Raw genomic sequence first — 26,052 nt, 5'->3', positions numbered from 1 at the left:
GGGGATTGGGTGAGAGAGTGCTCTCCTGAGCCATTAGCCCTTTCTGCCTAATCCAGAGCTGATCCGTGGACCCCAGAGGTGTCACTTCCCCAGATCTTCCATCCTCCCTACCAAATCCTGATTGGCTCGCCCATTGGCCAAGCGGAAGCCCCAAGTCTTAAAAGCCAATCGCAAAGCTTCCTAGAGGCAGTGCGATGTGTATAGTGGAAAGCACACCCCACGGGCTTTAGAATTTGACACTCAGGCTCAAATTCAGAAACTCCAGTCTTAGCAACTTGCTTTTGTGCTTGGGCGGGTGGCGTAACCGTTTGGAGCCCCCGCGTCCCCATCCACAGCAGGAAGAGCAGCATCACACACATCTCAGGGTTGCTGGAAGAATTAAATACGAAGGGTACCTAGCCTAAGTTTGGGACTCAGTTAATACCGGTTTCACCCCTCCCCAAAACACCATGAGGCTTGTAATAGGTGAATTCACGCTTTTTGACCGTGTTCTATCCTGTCTGTCTGGCAGCCATCTCTTGGCAGCCCCAGAGGCTGGAAAGGTTGGCACGCTGCGATCCCAGCTCAGCAGCCCTATGAAGCCTTGTTAGTTCAATATCAGATGTTCTCATAGTCTTACTACCGGGCTTTTTTTTTTTTTTTAATTAGTAATTTTGATATTCCTCTGAGGAAAACAGGCAGTAGACACAGTTTTGCCTCCAGACCATTTTAGCTATTACAAGTTTCAAGTATTGGGGACTTTCTTGCCTGCTATGAATCCCCCAGCACCGTGCAGACCCCTGCAAGGGCTCCTGATCTTTGGGTCCTTGGTGAGCTTCTCGGGTCCTCTCTGGCCCATCCCATGGCTCCCAGCTCAAGGCTTCCCCTCCCCCATCCCCCTGGCAGGTGATTAGTGAACTCAGCTGCTCTGAATGAAACAGGCATCATGGCTAGATGGCCCCAGGGGTGTTCGGGAGAAAAGCCATGTGTGGGCGCCAGTCCTGCAGATTCCCAGCCTTCAGCTGCCCTGCTGCCTCTCGTTTGGCCTAGGGTGTTTTGAGGCCCCATATTGAAAGACTGAGGTCAGGTTGCTCACCCACAGTGTGTCCAGGAAGGGCCTGTGCCCAAGTTTCCAGCAGCATCAGGGTCCTTGTCTCCCAGGAAGCCAGCCAAAGAGTGAAATGAGGACAGGTCAGGAGAGCTGTGACCAGATGGGACTGTCATTCCATCCGATGGGTGGTGACCACCCCTGGCTTGAGAGCTTGAGGCAGAACTCACCTTGCCTGAGGTTTGCTGCTGCTGAGAATTTCCCCTAAAGGTGTGGGTGTCCTGGTCCAGCATTTCCTGCTCTCTGCCATGCCTTGGCCCTCTGAAGCACCACCCTTCCTTAAGCAGAAAGAGGGGGCCGGCTGGGGAGCTGGCTCATGGTAGCTGCCATCACAGCTTCTCCAAGGCACCTTGGAGGTCCTTGGAGGAGGTCCATAGCCATCAGTTTAACTCCCTTTAGGTGAGAAGCAAGAAGGAGTCCTTCTGATGCACGGAGGACTTAAAGTCACCAGCCCGCTATCACCAACATTTCCCCAGGCGCTCCCAGGATGCCCTTCTGTACATCTCTAGCCCACGTGCCCAGCCACAGATAGGTCAGATTTGCTAGTTGAAATACTGTCAAGGTCACATTTTGAAAATAACTTCAATTTGTTTATAGGTTGTCAGTACTCCTCATAAATATCCATCCGTCCACCCCGAGACCCGCCATTGGACGGCTCTGACTTTTGCTGTGTTGCATGGACATATTCCTGTAGTTCAGGTATTAATGGATTTCCCTATCCACGTCTGACCTTTAATTTTACCTCCTCCATTATGCAAATCTGTACCTCTCCCGGCATGCACATCCCCTAAGGGATTCATATTGGTTAATTGCAACAAAGTATAGCACATTCATATCATATAAACACAAATATCATATGTAATGATCTATATGGCCTGGCTTTAACCAATATGAAATGATCACAGACCCACACGCAGCCTCACACACACGAGTGGCACACGGACAAAGCTGTTCCTGGTTGCTCGGGGGTGGGGCCTGAGCTGTGATGTTGTGGATTTGCTCATTTTGCTTGTCATAATGTGAACATAAGATTTGACTGGTGTGAGACCTTAGAACATCCCCTTAGGTGTGACCCTGGTGTTTTGTATAGTGGTTTCTAACCAACCAGTGGAAAGAAGCATGCCCAAGTCACCAAGGGAGTGGTTCTAAAGGACACTTACTGGGACACTCCTTAATGAGAATCTGATCTCAGAGGTCTAGAGTAGGGCCTTTGCACTTGCACGGGCCTTCTGAAACAGCCCCCCCATCCCAGGTATGGAGAGATGTCCTCATCCAAGGTCCTCTGGGCATTTAAGTTGTATTGCTTGAACTCTTTGGTTGTTGTACAGTTGGTGTTCAAGGACGAGCCATTCCAGCACATTCTAGATCTTAAACTTGGTCTTCAGTGCTTCTGGAAAAAAAAAAAAAAATCAGCATCCAGGTCCATTACCCCTCCTGACCTCATAGAGCTGAGCTTTGGGTACATCAGAAACACTTGCTTTTATGTCATCTAAGACTCTTAGAGGTCTGCAGGGCAGGAAAAAGTGTTCCAGGGACCACTAGGCAATGCTGGAGATCCACAGGAATCTTTAGTTGTTTCCTCGGTCATGGGACTCCTTCAGACAGATCCAAAGTCATGTTCTAGGAAGCGGAGTGTAGGACATGTCACACTGAGAGCTGACTTCTGCCTGTAGAATGTCATGCCCAGTTCACTCCTGGGTGAGGGATATAGGAAAGAAGGGACCAGGGGGGTGGCCTAGTGGATACAAATGCCTTCCCTTAAAGTGCAGGGGCATCCTCAAGCCTTGAAATCAGGAGGAGGAGCAGCGGCAACCAAGCAAAGCCAAACAGAAGTCAGGCCACCTCTCCCCTGCGGGTACACAAGGCAAGGAAAGCCCTCAGCAGCCCTCTCCCAGCTGTGCCCTCAGGGAGCCCCGGATAGGGAGTAAAGAAGGCGGATTGCTCCCCCTCTTTTTCCAATAGCAGTGTTGAGAACGCATTCACTGTGAGCGAGATCCAGCATGGACAGCCGCCCTCTCTAAGAAGCCCAGTATCTTTGGGAATGCATAGAACAGAGTAAACTCCTTGAAGCTCACTCTGCCACTTAATTAATTGATCTAGCTGGCCAGGAAACTTGCTCAGCTGTCCTCAGAGCTACCCAGAGTGTTCTAGAAGGGACTCGTGGCCCTGGTTGGCCCAGATGGTCCCCAAAGTCCTTCGAAACTCAAGATTCTGTGTTTCTAAGAGACCACACTAATGCTTTCCGAGGCTTTGTGTGCCAGACCCAAAAAGGGAGTCTTCCAGCACTCTGGCGCTGTGAGCACCGAAGGCAGTGCTTCTAGAAACTTGAACATACATATCAATCCCCTGGCGATCTTGCTGAAATGCAGACTCTCATTCAATTGGTCGAGGCGGGGCCCGAGAGCCAGCATTCCCGACAAGCTCCCAGGCGATGCTGATGCTGCTTTCCGCGGACCACACTTGGATAGTCCGAGCTTCTAGGAGATTCAAGCGGCTGTCCGTTCACCGTCTGGTGTCCAGCTGCCCTCGCCCTGTGCCCATGGCCCCTGACCCAGAGGGAGGGCAGGAACCCTGGCATCGCACTGACTTCCACCAGCTTTTCCTCATGCGTGGCCTCACCGTGCATGTCCTCAAATGTCTCAGTGGCCCCTCTTCCTCCGCAGCTGCTCCTGGACGCCGGGGCCAAGGTGGAGGGCTCCGTGGAGCACGGCGAGGAGAACTACTCGGAAACCCCGCTGCAGCTGGCCGCCGCTGTAGGTAAGAGCCGCCGAGTCTCGTCCCCGCCAAGGGTCTGCGCCACCTTGGCCCTCAGTGTGTCTGTGACTGTATCTCTGCTTGATTCGCTTATAAAACCCCCTTCTCTGGGCTTGCAGGAAATTTTGAGCTGGTTAGTTTGCTGTTGGAGCGTGGTGCGGATCCCCTGATAGGAACCATGTACAGGAATGGAATTTCCACCACCCCCCAGGGGGATATGAACTCTTTCAGCCAGGCTGCAGCCCACGGACACAGGTAGGCTAGGACGGGCCAAAGCCACAAGGTCCCAAGCGGTGCTTGTTAAAAATGCAGATTCCCAGGCCTACCCCAGACCCACTACATCTCTGGATGTGGGGCCCAGAGGCAGGCCAGACCCCAGGCCTGGCCAGAGTGAGCTTAACCGCCAGCTTCCTGCTCAGAGCCAACTCCACGCAGTGCACATCCACTCAGATGGCCTTGTCTTGTCCTTTCCCGACCAGCTTTCACCTCACAGAAACGCTCCCCTTGGCCAGGGTTGGTCCGAGCCCGTCACCTCAGCTGCCAGGAAGGGACAAGAATCCATTTTAAAAAGAAGAAAACCCCCACACGTTTGGTTACTCCTTGTCTACATTTCCTTCAGGGTTTCCCCCATCCTGTTTTATTCCACAGAACCCAAATAAAGCAAACTCACTGTGGGGCCCCTGTGCAGGCTGACAGTTAAAAGGGCACAGTTCTAGAACCTTCCAGATACTTGAGGAAGGCACTTAGCTCCAGACTGCCCTCAAGGAAACAAAGCCACTCATGCCCCACTGTCTCCTTCATCCTTAAAACATAAGCACCCATGGTCAGGCCTCTGAAACCACCCCCCACCCCCCACTCCAGAGTCATTCCCATCATTCCATTGTCTCCCATGAGTGGTCCCCGCATCCCACACCCCGTCCCTGCCCCGGCAAAGCCCTACCATCTCTGAGTGTCTTCCTCTCTGGGTTTATGATTGACAGGAATGTGTTCCGCAAACTGCTCGCTCAGCCAGAAAAGGAGAAGAGTGATATCCTGTCCCTGGAGGAGATTCTGGCCGAGGGGACTGACCTGGCGGAGACAGCCCCGCCTCCCCTGTGTGCCAGCCGCAACAGCAAGGCCAAACTGAGAGCCCTGAGGGAGGCCATGTATCACAGCGCTGAGCATGGCTACGTGGATGTCACAATTGATATCAGGAGCATAGGTCAGTCTGGGCGCCCTCTGCCGCTGGCCACAGCACCCCTGCCCAGCCCTAGCTCACTGACACACACACACACACACCCATGTGCGCACGCACACACACACACACACACACACACACACACCACGGGGCCAGGGAGCTTCTCATGTGCTGGTTGGAGCACAGGCAGGCTAAAACACCCACACGATCCCCAAAGGCCCATCCAACCCCAGGTCATTTTCTCATGATTCCCAAACTCCAGACCCTGAGAACTGAGGAATCGGAATCACCTGGGAGCTTGTCCGAATACAGATTGCCAGGCCCTACACCCAGAGGCTCTGCTGTCGAGGGTCTGGATGGATAAAGGCCGGAAATCTTTATGTTTAACAATCATCCCAGGTGGTTCCCAGTGGTTGGTGAATCACTGCCTTAGAGAACCAGGTCCATGAAGCAGGGGCCGGGAGACCTGCCAGGAAGGCCTGAGCTCCGGGTGCAAAGCCGCCCTGGGGGAAAGCAAGGCAGGGGTGGCTCCTCCTGAGTGAGCTAGCTCGGATCCAGCCCCTCCGTGTGTCCAGGGACCGGGCCAGCCCTCCCCTCCGTGTCTGGGCCCAGCGTGGGCCTTCAACAGAACGAGTGTGGCAGGTAGAGGGGGGCAGAGGAGCTGAGGAAAGTCCCCCCCCCCACCGCCGCCCTTCTGGACGTGGGCCTCTCCTTTAGAGTGACTGTTTAGTACATGGGACACAGATGCCACTGCCCCGTGAGCCTCTGTAGCAGGACAATGACACTCCGGACTCCGAACGGCCCGCTCTTGGGAAGCAGTAGGGAGATGCGCTCTGCCTCGGTGCCTCGCAGCTGCCCAAGCGGTTTCCGTTCCGGGAGGGAGGCCTGATGAAGCACCCACAGATGGCAAAGCTGTCTCTCGTGCAGAGCGGCAGCAGGCAGGGGTATCCTCCAGGGTCTCTCTCTGACATCCCATGGCTGTCCTGGAGGGAGCAGTAGAGGGTCAAGTCCAGCGATGAGTGTCACCAGCTCTGAGCTCTGTCACCAGCTCCTGGGCAAGACCCATCCTCCCTGAGCCTCCGTTCCCCCGCCCCCCAGAAGGCAGAAGGGGTAGAGGTAGACGGAGTCAGGACCCAGAAGTAGGGAGAAGGTGTAAGCAGCACGTGACACGTCCATGTTCTACATGACGGTTAGATCTGGTAGAATGCAGCTCCTCGTACTGTGGACGGCGTGCGCAGCTGGACACCCAGAGCTAAGGGACCTGAATTATGAGCTTCAATTTCAACATCCACACGTCTTCAGGGAAAAAAAGCAACACTGGCGCTGTTCACCCCACGTCCGGCTCTTGTCTTGGTCTCGTCATTTGGTGCTGTCCTGGGGAAAGGCCCGCTTGCAGATAAAAACACACCTTCTGTTGTGGTTGTTTTCTGTCTTTCCTCTCCTCCCCTCCGGGCCCTCCCCTTCCCCTCCCAGGGGTCCCGTGGACGCTGCACACGTGGCTGGAGTCTTTGCGGATCGCCTTCCAGCAGCACCGCAGGCCTCTCATCCAGTGCCTGCTGAAGGAGTTCAAGACCATTCAGGAGGAAGAGTACACAGAGGAGCTCGTTACCCAAGGCCTGCCCCTGATGTTTGAGATCTTGAAAGCGAGCAAGGTAGGAGAAGGTTAACGCCCTTGCGGTTCGTCGGTGGCAGAGAACCAGGCGGGAGGTTCACGACCTCGCCAGTCCCTTGGCCTGGTCCTGCCCTTTGGGTACGAATCCCGCGGTCATGGCCACTGGTGGCTCAAACACCCAGCTGCTCCAGCTACTTGTGCTGTCGTTTGGGCACACAGGACAGAGTAGAGAGATACCTTCTATCTCAGGGAATTAACACGAAAGCTGGGTGCTTTCGCATGTGGCCCAAGGCCCTCTGAGTTTATGAAACAGTGTACAGTGGGTGTCACGGGCTCTAAGAGGTGTGAGTCGGTCAGGGAAGGTGTCAGCGGAGGTGCAGAGACATGAGCAGGCCTGGACGGGCAGATGGGAATTCAACGGGAAGAGGGAAATGATACAGCTCCTTGGGTCAACGGGATACGGACCCTGCCAAGAATCCTGCAAAGCCAGGCCCTGGAGAAAGCTATTTGGGTACAGAGGATCAGATGAGTATCACCCCTTCCTCAGGGGCCTCCTAATTCCTGCAACAGGGAAATGCTGCAACCCCATTAAAACATCAGTCCAGCCCTTAGGCCATTAGGAGATCAATTCTTAAAAATGTCTTCGGGGTCACTTGTTTGGCGCTACCACATAGATGTCTGGTCCTAGCCAGCAGGCCTGTGGGTTTACTGTGTGTGTCACTGGAGAGCTCTGAGGACAGACAGCAGAGATGGGCCCATCCCCCAGCCATCCACTCGGGGGGAGAGCCAAGTGCAGTGGGAGACTGTGACCGCTGCCCCACCACCGAGGCCACGGAAGCACCAGGCATGGCCAGTCTGCCTGAGACACTCTGAAGAGTTTGTTAGTTTCCACACACCCTGGAGCTTCTGAGCAGGCCCCAAGGGCCTATATAGCACAGCGGTTCCAAGCGTGGACTCTGGAGCCAGACTACGGGGATTCAAGCCTCGCTATGCCACCTCCCAGCCTTGTGACCCCACTCAAGTTACTTAACTTCCAGCTGCCTCAGTGTCCCTCCCTGATAATAAGGTATTATTATAATATATTAATCATAATTAATAATTATTATTATTATCATTATTAAATAATAATTATTATATTAACCTCTTAGGGTGGTTGTGAAGATAACAAAATTCAATGCCCTTCAAACTGTCCCTGCAACTTAGTGCGGGCTTTGCAAGTGACTCTGCCATAAAGACGGCCTCACGAGAGGATGCAACACTGTTTCCCAGAGGGAGCTCTGTAGAAACCATCCCCTCAGAATCTTTAACACCCCACTGCAGCGCACGTACCAACCAGCCACAAATACTGACCTGAGAACAGGCTAGACTCTTGGCCGTGAGCTCTTTCTGCAGGCTAACATTGGGTTACTCCAATTTCTCTCCTGCAGAGTCTCGAATACTCTAATTCACAAAGGCAATCAGGTGTTTCCCAAACTCATTTGACCTTGGAACCCTTTTATAATGAACTGTCTCAAGACACAAATGAGGATTTTTTAAGCTAAAATATATATTTTATATTTACTATAGAAGATGATATATATTTATAAATGTTTTGTTTATAGTAAATAATGTATACTTACTATAGAAAAATATATATATTATATATATTATATATTTACTATATATAAGGATTAACTCAATCTTCACAAACAACCTTGGAAGGAGGTAATGTTCTTATTTGCATTTAATAGGTGGGTAACTGAGACACAGAGCAGGTGATCACTTGCCTAAGGTCACACAGTTAAGTGGCAGAGCTGGGCTTGAACCCAGGCAGCCTGGCTCTAGCACCAGCCTCTTACCCCTTTGCTCCAGAACACACTTTCTAGAACTCTGAGGTTCCCTCTAGGACAGTGAGGCCCCTGAAGTCTCAGGAGGAATGGGCCTCTGAACCTAAAGGGCAGCATGGGTTCCTCTTGCCAGGCTGGGCCAACAGGCTGTCCAAAGAGTGAGAGGGGCACAGAGAGCTCCTTTCTCAGGATGGCAGGGTTGGCCAAGCAGCAGAGTGGCAGCAACGAGGCCCGTCTGCTCTTCGAGCCGCTGCGGAGCCCCTGGCTTGGGGTCCAGAGCAGCTCTCATGAGATATTCTCATCAGCAGCCTAGCCTCAGTCCGGAGTCTCAGGGCCCCCTCTGGGCTGGATTTGCACCTAATGGAAGCCCCACCAGGACCCAAAGCGGGAGCGTGAGTGCCAGCATAACAAGCCACAGCGATTCCACAGAGAGCAAAACCTGATGGAAGCATCCAAAACCAAACCCTCCCTGCCCGTCACTCTTCAGCCTGCCAACTTTGAATGAATGAATGAATGAATGAATGAAGTGCACTTTCACCTTAGCAATTACCTAAGAAGCCACTTCAGTGGAAAACATTCCTAAATCTGTTCCCAGGGTTAGAGGTTTTTTGTTTGTTTTGTTTTGTTTTGTTGTTCCTAAGTTGTTTTTTTGTTTTGTTTTTTTGTTTTTGTTTTTTTTTTGGACAGAGAGAGACACAGCAAGAGAGGGAACACAAGCAGGGGGAGTGGGAGAGGGAGAAGCAGGCTTCCCACCAAGCAAGGAGCCCAGTGTGGGGCTTGATCTCAGGACCTCAGGATCATGACCTGACCCAAAGGCAGATGCTTAATGACTGAGCCCCCACTAGGCGCCCCAGAGTTAGAAGTTCTAACTTGTTTTTGGTTTCTTGGTCTTTGTTTGTTCCATTTTTAGGCTATAGTAGGAATTCCAGAAATTACTGAGGCATCCTGTATATTAAGTAAACCTAATCCATAGGTTTTTAAAGTAAGTTCAAGTAAGCTGGAGTTTTGGAGTGTGACATACATACAGAAAAGTGCTCAGATCGTCACTATAGATCCTAGTGAGTTTTCATGTTAGTGAAATAGACCTGTGTGGTCAGCACCTAACCCAAGAAAGAGAACATTACTACACCCTAGCAGACCCCTTATGCCCCACTCAGCTACTACCCCCTAAAGGACAGCTGATGGCTGGGGCGGGGCTGTGGGGAAGAAGGGAGGAACCTTTGCCAGGAGATGTGGACTAGAGGCTGCTCCCCATCAGCCATAGTGATCTTCAAGGGTGGAGGGACCCAGGCATGAGGCAGGAGCAACAAATTGTAAGGAGCAGACCACTTGGGAAGGATGGCGCACTCAGGACGAGTTGGGTTTGCTCTTATAGGGCTTCAGTGGCAACCCCTACTGGTGAAGTGGGGTATTACACATTATGTATATTGGCAGTAGAAGGAAAGAGGTGATTGATTTCCCATGGCTATGGTGTGAGGCCAAGCATTCCCAGAACATGAGTGATGTCCTTATGGTCAAAAGAAGACTGGAGAAAGATGGGGGCAGAAAAAGAGTTGAGATAGCTCTACAAAGCTTGCCCTCCCCTGCGACCTATTGGAGGATGATGGTAGCCACACATCACACAACCAGCCGGCATTGTTCCTTCTCCTTCGTTAAAGGAGTCCTGTTCACATCACGTCTGTTGTTCTGTGTGGACAGGTATCTGGTTTTATCAGATGGATAATAAACAGTGGATAAGGAGATAGAAATCCCAGAAATAAATTCACTTTCTGGTCAACTCACAGAAATACAGCTGTCCTATAAAGTAAAGCATATGCCTTCCCATCTTTGCCTTGAGCTCATTCATACATTACTTGAAATCTGGTTGCAGGTGTGTGTATGTTGGATTTATTTTTTTCTCCCTCTTCTAAATTTTACCTTCAAAGGAATTCAGCGTCTCTAGATTTTCCAGGAACAGAACAATATAGCCATTTCTGTTTAAAGAAAGTTCCTGGTCCATTTCTCCCACACGTAACTCCCCAGGGCATTGAATCATTCCACAGTCACCAGGTCTGACTATGCCGCAGTGGTGATGGGACAGACACATTCTTTCTCCTGGGGTTTGCTCTGTCCAGGGGAGGGGCAGACACCTGGTAAGCAAGGAAACAGTGATACAGGATACAGTGATACAGTGTCTGCAGGGGGGAGTCATCAGGCAAGGCATAATGTAGACAAGGCATAAGGAAGGTCTCCCTGAGAAGGTAGCGTTTGAACGACCACTGAAGTGAGGAAAAAGCTCCAGCTGTGCAGAGGTCTGGGGGGGCAAAAGCATTCCAAGTGGGGAGCTGAGGCTCTTAACAGGAATGTGCTTGGTGTATTGAGGTGACAGGAAAAAGAGCAAGGTGACTGATGCAGGGGACAAATAAGAATCAGAGGAAAAAATCAGATTGCACGAGTCATTCTCCATGGTGGAAAGTGTAGTGTCCTTCCACACGCGGTGACTAGATCACCGCTGGAGGTTTCAGAGACAAGACCTTATCTGTGGGGGGTTTTTTTCTTGTGATTTGTACGCAGTTTTATTTTTTCTCAATTTTTAATTGAAACATCTTAGTTTTTTAAGCTTTTGATTTAGAGATTATAGATTCACATGCAATTTATATACTACTATATAGCCTTTGCTCGGTTTCCCCTACTGGCAGTATCTTACTAGGCTATGGTAAAAAACCACAACCACGAGATTGATGTGATACAGCCAACACACAGAGAAATCTCCATCCCCCGCAGGATTCCCTCATGTTGTACTCTCAGCCCAAACCCATTTCCCTTCAGCCGCCACCCCATTCTTACCCCCTGGCAACATCTAATCTGGTCTCCATTTCTCTAATTTTATTTCAAGGATGTAATTTTGGGGGTGCTGGGGTGGCGCAGTCAGTTAAGCATCCGACTCTTGGTGTTGGCTCAGGTCATAATCTCAGCGTCATGAGACTGAGCCCCACCTCAAATAAATAATTAAATCTTTTCCAAAAAAAAAAAAAGAAGAAGAAGAAGAAGAATGTAATTTTGGTGGAATCATACGGTATAGGACTTTTTAGAATGAGATTTTCTCACTCAACACAATTCTCAGAAGATTCTTTGGGTTGTTGGATGTATTCATAGTTTATTTCTTGTCATTGCTGAGCAGTGCCCTGTAGCACAGACATACCACGGTTTGCGTGCCCACTCACCCACCAAAGGTCAAGGACAGCTGAATTGTTTCCAGTTTCAAGCTGTTACAAATATAGCTGTTCTAAACATTCATGCACAAGGTTTCATCCAAATGTATGTCTTCCTCTCTCTGGGATAAACGTCCAGGAGTGTGATTGCTGGGTTGTATGGCGCTAGCTGTGTGATTTGGGGTTTTTTGTTTGTTTTGTTTTGTTTAAAGATTTTATTTATTTATTTGACAGACAGAGATCACAAGTAAGCAGAGAGGCAGGCGGGCGGCGGTGGGGGGCAGTGGGTGGGTACAGGCCCCATGCTGAGCAGAGAGCCCGATGTGGGGCATGATTCCAGGACCCTGGGATCATGACCTGAGCTGAAGGCAGAGGCTTTAAGCCACTGAGCCACTCAGGCGCCCCTGTGTGATTTGTTTTTAAACAAAGTGCTGAACTGTTTTGGAGAGTGGCTGTACCGTTTGACATTCCCACCAGCAAAGTAGGAATGAGCCCATTTCTGTACATCCTCGCAGTTTGTCATTACTGCTCTTTTTTTATTTTCGCCATTCTGATAGATGTGCAAGTGACATCTCGTGGCTTTAATTTCCATTTCCCTAAATGGCTTGCGGTGCTGAACATATTTTCATGTGCTTATTTGCCATCTGTACATCCTCTTCTTCTGTGAAATGTCTCTTTGTGTCTTTGCCTGTGTTCTAATTAAGTTGTCTGCTTTTTAGCTGTTGATTTTGAGTGAGACAGATCTTTTGTCAGATAGGTGGTCTGCACCTATTTTGTCACATTCGGTAGCTTTTTTTTTTTTTTTTAATCCTTTTGACAGGGTCTTTCACAGAGCAAAAGCTTTTAATTTTGAGGAAATCTAATGGATCAGTGGGGTTTTTTTTATGGAGATTACACTTTGGGCATCAAGTAATAGAACTCCTTGCCTTGCCCTAAATCATGAATATTTCCCCATATTTTTTCCTAGAAATTTTAGTTTTATGTTTTCGACTGGGTCGTTTTGCATTCATTTTTGTATGAGGTGTGGGACTTTCATCAAGGTTTTTGGTTTTTGTGTTTTTGTTGGTTTGCCTAGGGATGGTATCTTAGCTTCCCTTGTTGGACAGGTTGTCTCTCCTTCATTGAATAACTTTCACACGTTTGTCAAAAGCAAGTTGGGCATATTCGTGTGGGTCTCTTTCTGGGGTCTCCACTCTGCTCTACTGATCTGTGTGTCTGTCCCTCCACCATTAACCATATCGTCTTGATTAGTGTAGCTGTAAAATAAATTTGGAAGTTAGGTAGACTTACTCTTTCTATTTTCTATTTCTTTTTTTTTAATTTTTTTATTCTTCTTTTTAAAAATGATGGTAGCCATGTTCTTTGGCTTTCCATATCAATTTTGGGTTTGGTTGTTTTTTTTTTTTTCCAATTAAAATTCTGGATCCAGAATTCACGACCTGAAGATAAAAGGTCACATGTTACGTTGACTGAGCCAGCCAGGCGCCCCTCCATATAAATTTTAAAATAAACTTACTGTATCAAACAACAACCATATCCTGCGGAAATTTGGATGGGCATTGCGTTCAACCTCTAGGTCAATACAGTGAGAATTGACCTCTTTGCTATATTAAATCTTTCAGTGTATGAATTGTATTTCTTCATGTACTTAGATTGTCTTTGATTTGTGAGATTTATTTATTTATTTGAGGGGGGGAGAGCAGAGAGAGGGGCAGAGGATGAGGCAGAATCCTAAAGCAGACTCCCTGCTGAGCGGGGAACCCAACGCAATGCTCCATCTCACGACCCTGAGACCATGACTTGAGCCGCTATCAAGAGTCACCACTTAACTGAGCCACCCAGGCGTCCCAATCGTCTTTGATCTCTTTCATCAATACTGTGGAGTTTGCAGCATACAAGTCGTGTTTTGTTAGATTTGTCTAAATGTATTTCTCCCTTTTTTGAGCAATTGTATATATTTTTATTTTTTGTCCATGTGTTCATTGCTAGGACAAAGAAATACAATTGATTTCTCTATGTTTATCTCGTATTCTCCAACCTTGCTGGATTCGTTTATTCTAGGAATTTTTTGTAGATCTACTGGGATTTTCTCCTTAGATAATCATGTCATCTGCAAATAAAGATAGTTGTATTTCTTCCTTTTCAATCTGACCCTGAAGATTTCTTTGGGGGAGAGTTTTTTTCAACTATGAATTCAATTTCTTTAATAGCTATACAGCTATTCAGGTGATCTCTTTAATATTGGATGCATTAGGGTACTTTTTTGGGGAGGAATTGGTTCATTTCATCTGCGTTGACAGATTTATGTGGGTAGAGTTGTTCGTCGTAATCCCCCGTCTTATCTTATGACGTCTGTAGTCTGTTGTGCTAGCCCTTGTTTCATTCCTGATTCTGTTAATATGTGTTCTTTTTTTTTTCCTTTGACAGTCTTTTCTAAGAATTCACTCTGTGTTTCATTATTTTCTCTACTATTTTTCTATTTTAACCTCCATCGATTGTTGCTCTTACCTTTATTATTTGCTTGCTTTAGGTTTATTTTGCTTTTCTTTTTCCAGGTTCTCGAATAGGAACTTAGATTACTGATTTGAGACTTTTTCTCTTATATATGCATTTTATACCGTGTATATCCTTCTCCACGCTGCTCTGGCTGTGTACCGTAAATTTTGATGTTATTTTCATTTTTCATTCAGTTCAGTGTTATTTTTTTATTTCCCCCTGGAACTTTCTTTTTTTTTTTGGACTTACAGATTGTTTCCAAATGTTTGGAGATTTTCTTATTATCTGTTATTGATTTCTAGTTTGACTCCACTGAGGTCAGAGAGTACCTTCTGTATTACTTGATCATTTTAAGTTTTTGAGTTTGGCTTTATGGCCCTACGTATGGTCTATCGTGATATCTTCCATTGACACTTGAAAACACTGTTTTCTGCTATGGTCAAGTGGAGTGTTCTATAAGCATCAGGAAAATTCTGTTGGTTGATGGTGATGTTGAGTCTTCGTAGCCTACAGATTCTCTCCCTGTGCTATCAGTTCAGATAGGGGTATTGAAGTCTTCAACTATAATTGTGGATTTGTCTGTTTCTCCTATCAGTTCTCTCAGAATCACATAGAAGACACATATAAGCTCTGTTGTTGGGCGCCTACACATTTAGGGCTGCAATATCTTCTTGGTGAATTAACCCTTTTATCATTAAATAATGCTCCTCCCTGCTTCTGTTCATTTTCTTTGCTCTGAAATCCACTTTATCTGATAATAATATAGCCACTCCTGCTTCTTTGTGATTAAGGTTTGCATAATTTTTTTTTACCCTCTTACTTTCAACCTACCTTTTTCATTATATTTAAAATGATTTCTTCCCCTGGGGCTAAAAATACATTATATGTTAATAAAAAACAAAAAATTTTTTAAAAAGTGATTTCCTGTAAACAACATATAGTTGAGCTCTTCATCCATTCTGCCAATCTCTGTCTTTTAATTGGTATATTTAGACCATTTATATTTTTTGATATTTTAGGGCTTACGTCTGCCATCTTATTTTTTGTTTTCTGTTTGGTTTCTCTGCCTTAGGTTTTCTTTTCCCTGCCTTCCTGTGGGCTACTTGAACATATATTTGAATTCCATTTTTATTTGTCTGTAATTTTTTTGATAGCTTTTGTATAGTCTCATATCGCTTTTCTAGTGGTTGCTTGCAGTATTCCATTATATATATGTAACAGCACATTCTACTGGCACCATCTTTTTACTAGTTCAAGTGAAATAAAGAACCTTGCCTCCCTTTATGCCCATTTACCCTCCCCCACTTATGACATAATCGTCTTTAAATATTTCCTCTACCCGCATTTAAAGCCACATCAAACAGTGTTACAATTTTTGTACCAACAATCAAATGTAATTAGGAAACTCAAGAGGAGAAAGAAGCCTATTATGCTTACCCATATTCTTGTTTACCATGTTCTTTCTTCCTTCCTGAGTTCCAAGCTTACTGTTTTATCCCTTCCTTTCAATTTAGGGAAATTTCTTTAACCATTCTTCTAGGGGAATTCTCCTGGTCACACATTCTCTAAGTTTTCCTTCATCTGAGAATGTCTGATTTCCCTTTTATTACTAAAAGATACTGTCACGGGTTATTATTTGTTTGATATTTTCCTTTACATCAACTTATCATCTGTTAAATGCATTTAGAAAGGAAATGTTAAAGTACTACCATAAACAGAAAGTCTGCATCACTTGCCATGAATAGAGGGGACATATCAGAATACACAGGTGACTATTTAAAAGCACTTTATTGTGTGTTCGATTTCATTTTTTACACAATTCCAGTGACAGACATGGGACTCTGGCTGACCTCAGGGAACTCCGGGGCCCTCCCATCTCTTTGGTGCCCTTCCCATACTTTTTCCGGGTGTGTTCGAGCAGAGAGAGGACCATTACTTACAGGTCAGTCCAGCACATCCCACAAAGGAGGGCCCGTCTAGGGACAAACCACTGTTGACAATGGACTGAGGCAGAGAACTCACTGCCATTGTCCCCCTGAAAGTAACAGTATTTCCAGCATCTCCTGATTTTGAGATGTGGCTTTTTTCACCTTTTAGCTTTTCACAATTTGAAATAGGTCTTTGAAAACGGATGTGTGTATTTAATGCAGTGAGGTCTTTTTTTTTTTTTCACTCCCTAAAAGCTGCCAATAATTGTATGACATTTTAGAATCTAGAAAAAGAGAGATTGGTTTGAATTGTAGGAAATTGCTGTTCGTTTGAGGGGTTACAAAAATGGTCAAATCTCGGCACTTTCCTTTGGTTCAGTCTAATGGTACGCTGTGATCTGATCCTTTTTAGTTCTCCTACCAACCTCAGCAAGCAGATATTTTTAATCCACTTTGGAAGAGGATGCCAAGACCCGGAAAAGCTGAGTAACTTTCCTAAGGTCACAGAGCTAGTGAACGAGGAGCCAGAATTGGCACCCAACCCCATCTGGCCCCACTGCCCCATGTTTTTACCACTGTGTAGAACCCCTGCCTAATTCCCCTAAAAAGGCACTTGGGGATCAATCCCAGCATTCCTTTCTGAAGAAAAGAAAATGTTTGGGTGTCTTCTTAGGAGAGAAGTGAGGGTCTAAGAGAGGAAAGATGTCATCCCCAAATTCACAGGTGCCCCCCTCAGGCATTGCCTACCAACCGTGACATTAAGAACTTCACTTCACTCCCCTTTCATTCTATGGAGCCACATGGTTCTGAATCCTCAAGTCCCAAGTTCACACCATGTGCACACCCAGCATTTTCCATGAGAGACCTGAATGGCTGGTCCCTAGCAGCATACCAGTAACCACCGCTAACCAGGTGCCATGTACTCAGCTCAGCCAGATGTCCACCCATCCAGCCTACGCCTTCACCTAAAAGTACTTCTCTTAAATGTACAACTCAGAGGAGAGTATAAGTATCTTCCCAGCACACCTACCCCACCTACCCACACCTCCGTTCTGCTGCCTTCCAGTTGAAGGCCAGAGTTAACCAAACCCAACAGATACCCCAAACTGACCATCTAACTCAGCGGGTCTCTCCCCACTGAAGCTATTAACTGATACTAATTACAGCACCCCTTCTTGCTCGGAGGAGCCCTCCTGGGGTTGTGATTCATTTGGGTGCTGGGGAACTAGAGGGAATGAGACCAACAACCCCTCTACCTGGAGGAAAGGAACAGGAAAGGGTACAGAGCAGACACCTCAACAAACCCAGAGGAAGTCAAGGATAGAGTGGGGAGTTTTCTCTTGCGGGGGGCTGGTGTCTGAAAGAGAGGTGGCCTGAAAGCCTTGAGAAAAGCAGCATTTTGGGTCCTGACCTTGGGAGCATCACCATCAACCTTCACGTGGTGTCCAGCACTTAGCAGATGCCCAGTCAATAGTCGAAGAAAGAATTACCGCGTGAATGGCTACATGGCTTAGCACATGGTGTGATGTTCACATTCATGAGAACTTTAGGGGATATGTGACCAAAGCCCAGGGAATGGCCAGTGTCCACTTTGACCCTTGACTCTTCCTCTTTCTCTTTCTCCTGAACTTCTAATACTTTCATCATAATCATCCTCTTTTCTCAGGGGGTAGGGGGGTTTATTTCGCCAATAATAGACTTCATTTTTTAGAATGGCTTTAGCTTTACAGAAAAATTGAAAAGATAGCACAGGGGTCCCCACACAACCCCTCACCCACATTCCCTTGTTATTAACATCTTACAGTGGCGTGGTACATTTGTTTTAGTGAATGAGCCAACACTGAGACATTATTCCATACTTTATTCCTATTTCCTTAGTGTTTGTCTATCGTCTTCTCCTGCTCCAGGATCCCATCCAGAACACCACATGACTCCTCTTGGCCAAGACCACTTCTCAGACTCGTTTTTTTGGTGACCTTGACAAATTTTGAGGAGTCCTAATCAAATATACCATAAAGGATGCCCTCTCCTGGAAGAGGGGATGTTTTTCTTGCTGTTAGACTGAGGTTGTGGGTTTAGAGCAGAGGACTACAGAGGTCAAGTGCCATTCCCACCACATTAAGGGCACACACTCTCAACCTGAGTGTTCACTGCCAACATTGACCACAGGCCACCCAGTCCAGGAAGTACATCTTCCTTCATTCCATTACCCGAGGTGGTTAGACACTTGCTTGTTTTTCTGTGGTTTCCACAGAAACCAGACACAGTATCTCGCTGCCTTCCCTGCTTAGGGTCTCACGGAGACCTGAAGTCAAGGTGTCCACAGGGCTGTGTTCCTTTCCAGAAGCTGCAAGGAAGAATGCACCTGCAAGCTCATTTAGGTTTGGGTAGAATTGACTTCCTGGTGGTTGTAAGACTAAGGCCCCACTTCCTTGCTGCCTGCCACTGGGGGTCCCATTTCTCTCGCAGAGCTGTTGCCCGCACTCCCCCACTCAAGCTTGCCATGGGGTCCCTTCCATCTGGAAACCAGCGACAGCACATCAAGTCCTTCTCAGGCTTCAAATCCCTTGACTTCCTCTTCTCCCCCATCCCTTCTGAATCCTCTTCTGCCTCTAATTTTAAGGGCTTCTTGTGATTGCAGTGGGCCTGCCCGGATAATCCAGAATAATATACTTACTTTAAGGTCAATTGAAACCTTAGTTAGTAAACTTAATTATCCTCATGGAGCCCCTTTTGCCCTGTAATGGAACATATTTGCAGGCGTGCTATCTCACGGTATTCTCAGTGCCAGGGATTCGGGGACTACAGTCTCGGCGGGGGGGGGGGGGGGGGGGGCATAGCTGTGCCCAGTGCACGGCAGTCCTCAAACCTTAGTGTGCCTGGGAATTATGGGCAGAGCTCGGTATCATGGATCCTGACTCAGTGGGCCTGGGGTGCTCATCTGCCTTTCTGACAGGCTCCCAGGCCTCTTCGCTGCTGGTTGTCTCTGGAACCCATCTTGAGGCACAGGCTTAAGGCCAGGGGAAGCAAATGTACAGCTGTAGCTCAGGTCAAACCCAAGAGAGCCCCAGAATCACCAGGACACTTGTTCAAATCAAGATTGCTGGGCCCTGCCTTCAGTGTTTCTCAGTCAGAAGGTCTGGAATGGGACCAGAGAATTTGCATTTCCAACGACTCCAGGTGATGCTGATGCTGCTGGTCCAGGGACCACACTTTGAGAAACCACAGGAAGCCATGAGACAGGCTATCGCTTTGTGGATGTCAAGAGGAGCGTTTAACACCTTTTGGTCCTAAGACGTCATCTTTGAAAGCAGAATTCCTTTGTCCAATATTGATTGCGTCCCTGTAGGCACCTGTGTGGATCACGCCCCTGGCATCGTGGTGTCTTTAATCAAACGGTCGATTCTCTTTTCATGTGTCGAGCTGTATCCTGCTTCGGGAGCACGATGAAAGAGGTTCAAGAATATCTCAAACCACGGACGTCATCAGTTGCTCCAAACCCATCTTTTTAAAAAAAACCAAAAATAATATTTATTGTGCGTGGTCATAGAAAATGCCGATAAAACTGAAAAGGGAAAACATCGTGAGCCCACCCAAAGGGGGCAACCCTACTCTTCCAGATGTTTTCTGTACCTGTCAATCTGAGTATATATGTGTAGAGGGTTTTATTTCCAAAAATACACGGTACACACTGTGTTGTAACCTACTTTCCGTAATATATTGTAAATGCCTTTCTACCTCACCCCCATTTTCAGCTCCTGGTTTCAACCCCCTTCACCCAGTAAAAAGCATCAGATGCCATGATTCGTGGCTTCCCTCCCACGCACCTGCAGATGAAGGCAGATTAATGATCAGCAGCGGGGCCCAGCGGGGAGAGGCAAAAGCACGAAGAACACGGGACAATGAGAAACGGGCTCCTTTGTCCCTGGGCGATCAGAGGCAGCTGTCGCTCTGTACCACAGGACTTGTTTCCCCCCTTTATTTGGAGCAAGTGATTCAGCTGAGCATTCCTGGATCCGGATATGCCTCAGCACCAAAATCACATTCCTAAGAAAGCTGAATCAGGAGCATTTGTGTCTGGGTATCGGAGAGCAGTCATGGGATCACAAGGGCTTCCTGCTGCTGCTTTCAGGATAATTCGCTGCTTCTAGCACTACAGAGTATTGATCAAGGTGTGATTGGGGTAAAAACTTATTTTCCACTCTGCGAGCTGTGAAACTTGCTTTCCGACGGGTGGTAACTGATTGGAGCGAGGGAGAAGGATTTAATTACAAAGTAAGCTCTCGCCAGTGAACAGACCAGAAACAGACAACAGTCCAACACAGCAAGCAAATGCAGGGCTTGCGAAACACACTGAGTGGTGTGAGGCCTGGTGGAGGGGGCGGAGGGGAGGTGGGGGGCCTTAGAACCTGCCAAAAGTTTCGGGCCCCTCTCGCCTGGGAGGCAGGCATTCCTGCTGACAGCTTGGATGAGGCCATGCAGGGCCCAGCAGCATGAACTTTTCTTTCTTTGCTGCAGAACGAGGTCATCAGCCAGCAGCTGTGCGTCATCTTCACCCACTGCTACGGGCCCTACCCCATCCCCAAGCTCACGGAGATCAAGCGCAAGCAGACCTCGCGCCTGGGTGAGTGGCATTGCGGTTGGAGCCCACAGAGGTAGCAAAGTCCCCTAGAGAATCTTAGGCGGTGCTGGAGGGCACGGAGGATGGATACAGGAGTCCGGCAGGTAGAGATCGTGGTACCAGTGATCACAGGATAGCTGGAGACTACACCTTGGAAATGTGGACAGGAGACTGGCCAATACCTCGTCCCTCTAACTGAAGGACTTCATCCCACAGAGATAGACAGAGAGACAGACCCAGGGCCCATGCACTTTCTGCACAGGTGGTTTCCCCATTCTGAAGGAAGGCTGAGCTGTGCGGGCAGCTCTCCCCCTAGCCCCGTCCTCACCCTCTCATCTAAGAAGTCCCCATTCCTCCCTGAGGAGGAACAAGCAGGGGACAGTGACAGGCCAGCAGTGTTCCTCTAATGGAGTCCCTCTGCACAGACCAAGGAGGAGAGGAAACAAGTGCTCCCATGCACACACACACACACAGTGTACTCGAGCTGAGGAGACAGATCACTCTGAGATCCCATCCGAGTAGCAGTAATCCCTGTTTGTTCTGCTTGGACATGGCATGGGGCTGGCCCCAGCCTAGCAGTCCCAGCTTCTGGAATTTTCCAGAAGAACCCTTTCATCAGGCACTGATTTCATTCAGAGGATCCTGGGACTGCCGTAAGCTGGCTGATCGGTCTGAAAAAAAAAAAGCAAAGCAATGCTTGGCTGCCTTGAAGCCTGATATACGAGGCTCCTGCTGCAGGGGCCTTTCTCCTCGCTGCCTGGGAAATGATAAAATATGAAAGATAAAGAATGCCTTTTCCAGGGAAGGTTGGGGACTTTCCTACTTCCTGTGAACTTTTCCTGTAAAGACTGGGAAGCCTTTGAGAGATGGGAGCATCTGAAAATGCGATTCTTTAACAAAACCATTACGTTTGGAAGAGGTGCACTAGTTAAAATTAGTGAGAAGTCCTGAAGAACTTGCTAATGTAAACGATACCACTTTTTGCTAAAACAAAAAAGTTAGTAACCAAGTCAAATCTTGTCTGTTTTCCTTTATGCCCGTTGGGTACAAGGTACCAAAACCACGAATATTTCCACCTTATAGAAAGCAGGTGTTAATTAAACTGTTATCAGGGCAACGCATTGCAAAGACCAATCATATTAACAGACTTCAGAGACTGACGTTTTGTTACACTCCCAGGCCGTAGCAATCCTGTCTGACATCTCGGTGCCTTTACAAGATACCCTCTTTAGAGCCAGCATTTGCAGGGGCCATTCAATGACACAGCATAAAATCTGCTTTCCTGTAGTTATAGGCGAGGAGGGAACATTTTTTTCCTCCTGAATTTGCTGAGATTTCCTTCACCTGCAATTAAAAGGGCCTCGTTTTCAAGCCACGCATTAGAATTTCAGGGGTGAGCACTGAGAGAAGACAGGCAGGCCTGAGAGGCTCAAAGCTTACTGTGTAGGAGAAAGGGCAGAATAAAATTATGAGTAAGTGCACGATGGAAAACGTAGGGCTTCCCTCTTCAGTAGAGCATTTCCAGCTAGGATGACTGAAAGTCGCCAAACAGTGGCCCTTTAGAGACCTGCTTTAAAGGCAAGATAGGTGTGATTCATGACTAGGGTCCCAGATTGGAATTTCTGAAGAGCCAGGAGGCCATATAAGTGAGTGAAATGGGTTCCCTATAAGACAGTAGGGAGTGGTGGGGGTTGTAGCCCACTGATGCCTGATTTTTCTGTGACTGCGTTGTCCTCTTGCCCTCCCAGTGAATTCTGGGAGAGAATGGTTAAAAGAACCACAGGTAGGAGACATGAGTAATTTGGGAAACAGGAGTGGGGGCTGGTTGGAGGTGGGCAGTAGGAGTGAGAGGGGGTGGTTGTTCAGAAGGAGAAGGTTACGCCAAACCTTTAGTGTTTAAAGCAAGTGGAGAAGGGAATTTTAGTCAACTCCGAGGACATCTCCGGTAGCCTCTTTTCTCTTCATCTGGGTTGTTCAGAAGTGTGTGAGTTTTTTAATAAAATACCTAATGATAGTGGGATTATAAGTGATTTTGCCTGTTTTATGCTTTTTTGATATGTTCTAAGTTTCAAGTTTTTTTAATGGGAAGAAGTGAGGTAGCTATATGTAGCGACAGAAATGTGAATGGAGAGCCACCTTCTGGGGCCACCCGGGGGCTGAGGGGCCACCTCCCCTTCGAAGGCTGGAAGAGAAGCGTCGCCAGGAATCCAAATTCTGGCTTCAAGTTACAGCAGGGTTTGGGCAAAGTGGGGCCAGGCCAGGGTCCAAGGTACTACTGTCGGGGGGGCCCAATGACTGGCATCATGGCCCCCAGGAATGCAGGGGATTGGTCTAAACCCCCAGCCTAAACCCAGCCAAAGGAAGCAGCAGGAGTTTCATTTCAGCATAGCGCTTTAAGCCCTGGAGAAGGGCCTAGCAACAAGCAGGTCCTCCAACTAAGAAGAGGCCTGATGTCCTCCACAGGCTCTCAGAACAAGACTGTGGAACAAGGGTCATGAGTACTGTGTGTCCGCCATGTTGCTATGTACTTTGCAGAAGTTCATGTAATGCTCACAGAAACTCGGATGTAGATGCACAATGGGTATTACCATTCCCATTAAACAGAAGGGGAGACAGAGGCTCAGAAAGGTTAAATACCTTGCCCAAGGTCACACAGTTGAGATTTATGGCTTCAGAACCCACCCAGGGGGCATACAGGCGCTGTGAGAGCACAGGTAGGGCATGCTTTGGTCCATCTGGGTGGGGGGGGCGGGGGAATCAGGCAAGGCTTACTAATGGAAGGTGTCTGCACTGATGCTTGAAGACCACATTGGGGAGAACAGGGTTTGGAAGGGGATGGAAGAGTGTTCTGAGTAGAAGGAACAGCAGGGGAAGGGCCAGAGGGGAGAGTGTTTAGCACTGGTGTGGCCCAGCATGCATGCTGGTTGACAGGGATGTGACTGGGGAGAGGCCAGAGAAGGCAACAGAAGCCCCATCACCAGGAGCCTCGTTAGGAAGTTGGGACTTTTTCCTGGAAGCTCTGGGGAGCTATGGAAAGGTTTAGAGCAGAGGAGGGGTGTGATCAAATCTGCCTTTAGGAAGGATGCCTGTGGTGAGGTGGACCATCAGGTTGAGGAGCCAAGAGCAGAGGCAGGGACCAACAGAGGCTCCCACTGGTCCCCAGACAAGAGACCATGTGGCCCTGGGGGAGCTGCAGCATTGGGGGTGGAGAGAAACAGGGAAATCGAGAAACACTTAGGAGGAAGAGAAGCCAGTGTTTGTGATAGACTCGGTTTGGCTAAGCCCAGGAGAGGAAGGTGTCCTGTTGCCTTCGAATCCCTGGCTTGGGCGGTGGGTAGATGGCGGTGCCGTTCACGGGACCAGAGGCACCAGGCAAGGCACATTTTGCAGAAAGAATCTTCTTCCCATGAGCTGGGAATGCAGCACATCCTCAGACTCAGAACTTGGATGCAGAAACCCCCAGAAAAGTCATCTTCCATTTAGAGTCCTCTAAAGGTCCTTCCTGGGGCAGCACAGCCCAGGTGGGCTCAGGGTGGGTGACCTAAGAGGAAGCCCCACCAGCGGTTAGACCCACCTTGCCCTTGAACCTGGGTCCAGACTGACTTAGGACCTGAGCGGGGTGGCACCCAGTCAGGGTTAGGGGTGTTAGTGGATGTTCCCAAGCAGCAGAAGCCCCAAGGAGTGGACAGACTGGCACCTTCAGGAGCTGTGGGTCTCCGTGGCTCAAATGACAGGCAGATCGGGGCAGAGTAGGGAGGGCGGGAGGAATCCTAGTGCTGAACAAGGCAGGTGCTCCAATTTGAATGCCCGAGTTCAAATCCTGGCTCCTCCACCTGTCACTGGCTTGAACGTCTGTGTGCCCGTGTCCCCAGCTGCACAACGGACAGGGGTCCCTGCCTCCCAGGACCGAGTGCATTGGCGCATGTGCCTGCCAGCTTGCACAGTGCCTGACCCGTCCTAAGGGCTCAGTAAGCAGCGGCTCTACTCTCTTTGTTATTGTGGGAGACGAGAGCCGGGAACTGGTTCGAGTGACTCTGACTCTGGCAGAGAAGGGCTTGGATTTCAAATCACCTGAAAACCCCTTTTCCATCAGGCAGGGAGAGCGCTGAGCCCTAGAAGGAGGAGCAAAGGTGGGGGGTGGCATTCTTAATGGGCAAGGTGGGCATAACTTTCACATCTGGAAGTCACCTGCATGGGGCTCGGGGTGAGTCTCTTCTGAGGAAATACTACTTTTAATCACAATCAGCTATGATTTCCTATGCAAGACTGAATTTCCGTAATTTGAGTGTTCCTGTGATTGTTTCTGTCTGTCCCCTTTGGGTCACTGTCTCGCCAATGAATACCATATCCCCATGGTTTCCCTGTTCGCTCTTCTTGGCACTTTTCAGAAGAGGAATGCAAACGCCACCCTTCTTTCACTAAAGCAACCCTTTCCCCCCCTTCCTGTTCTAGATCCTCATTTTCTGAACAATAAAGAAATGTCCGATGTTACCTTTCTGGTAGAAGGAAGACCGTTCTATGCTCACAAAGTGTTGTTATTCACGGCCTCTCCCAGGTACGTACTGTCAGCTTCCAAAGCAGCTGAATCAGGAGTGTGGCCATTGCTGTTACCGTTCTCTGAAATTCAATTTTGGTGGTACTTTCCCTGGATGGGAAGATGATCTTTTCCAAAACAAGAGTTCAAGAGCAGAGGGCACTCGTGCACCCACGCTCACAGCAACAACCTTCACAGTGGCCAAAAGGTAGAAGCCACCCAAATGTCCATCAGTAGATGAACTGATACACGAAGTGTGGGATATACGTATTTTATTTAGCCTTAAAAAGGAAGGCAGTTTTGACAAATGCTACAGCATGATGAACTTTGGGGACATTATGCAAAGAAAGAAGCCAGTCATGAAAAGATGAATACTGTAGGATTCCATTTACAGGTAGTACCTAGAGTGGTCTGCTTCACGGGGACCGAAAGTGGGATGCTGGCGGCCCGGGGCTGGGGGCTGGGAGCAGGGGAGGAAGGGGGAGTTGTTTAATTGGGTACACAGTAGGTTCTGGAGATTGGTTGCACAACAGAATGAATATACTTAACATTTCTGTATGCTTTAAATGGTTAAGATAGTCGTTTTTCTTTTTTTTAAGATTTTATTTATTTATTTGATAGAGATCACAAGTAGGCAGAGAGGCAGGCAGAGAGAGAGGAAGAAGCAGGCTCCCCACTGAACAGAGAACCCAATGCGGGCCTCCATCCCAGGACCCTGGGATCATGACCTGAGCTGAAGGCAGAGGCTTTAACTCACTGAGCCACCCAGGTGCCCCAATGGTCATTTTCTATTATGTGTTTTTTACCACGATTTTTAAAGTACAGA

General features: G+C 48.1%; 1 protein-coding gene across 3 annotated transcripts in view; it reads left to right on the top strand.

Annotated features, from left to right (window-relative positions):
• BTBD11 (BTB domain containing 11) overlaps positions 1–26,052 on the top strand; it is a 290,113-nt gene that overhangs the window by 244,711 nt on the left and 19,350 nt on the right. For 2 of the 3 annotated variants that reach the window (XM_013051557.2, XM_013051558.2), the window contains 7 exons: positions 1,685–1,786; positions 3,751–3,844; positions 3,961–4,096; positions 4,822–5,042; positions 6,492–6,670; positions 20,590–20,695; positions 25,145–25,247. In XM_013051557.2, the coding sequence (XP_012907011.2) occupies positions 1,685–1,786; positions 3,751–3,844; positions 3,961–4,096; positions 4,822–5,042; positions 6,492–6,670; positions 20,590–20,695; positions 25,145–25,247 (941 nt within the window). The remainder of the gene's footprint in view (positions 1–1,684; positions 1,787–3,750; positions 3,845–3,960; positions 4,097–4,821; positions 5,043–6,491; positions 6,671–20,589; positions 20,696–25,144; positions 25,248–26,052) is intronic. The other variant, XM_045083972.1, reaches the window with a different exon arrangement.

Source organism: Mustela putorius, unplaced genomic scaffold (assembly GCF_011764305.1).
Source record: "Mustela putorius furo isolate JIRA1106 unplaced genomic scaffold, ASM1176430v1.1 tig00000738_pilon_pilon_pilon, whole genome shotgun sequence".
Lineage (NCBI taxonomy): Eukaryota > Metazoa > Chordata > Mammalia > Carnivora > Mustelidae > Mustela > Mustela putorius.
This window is presented reverse-complemented; position numbering and strand designations above follow the sequence as displayed.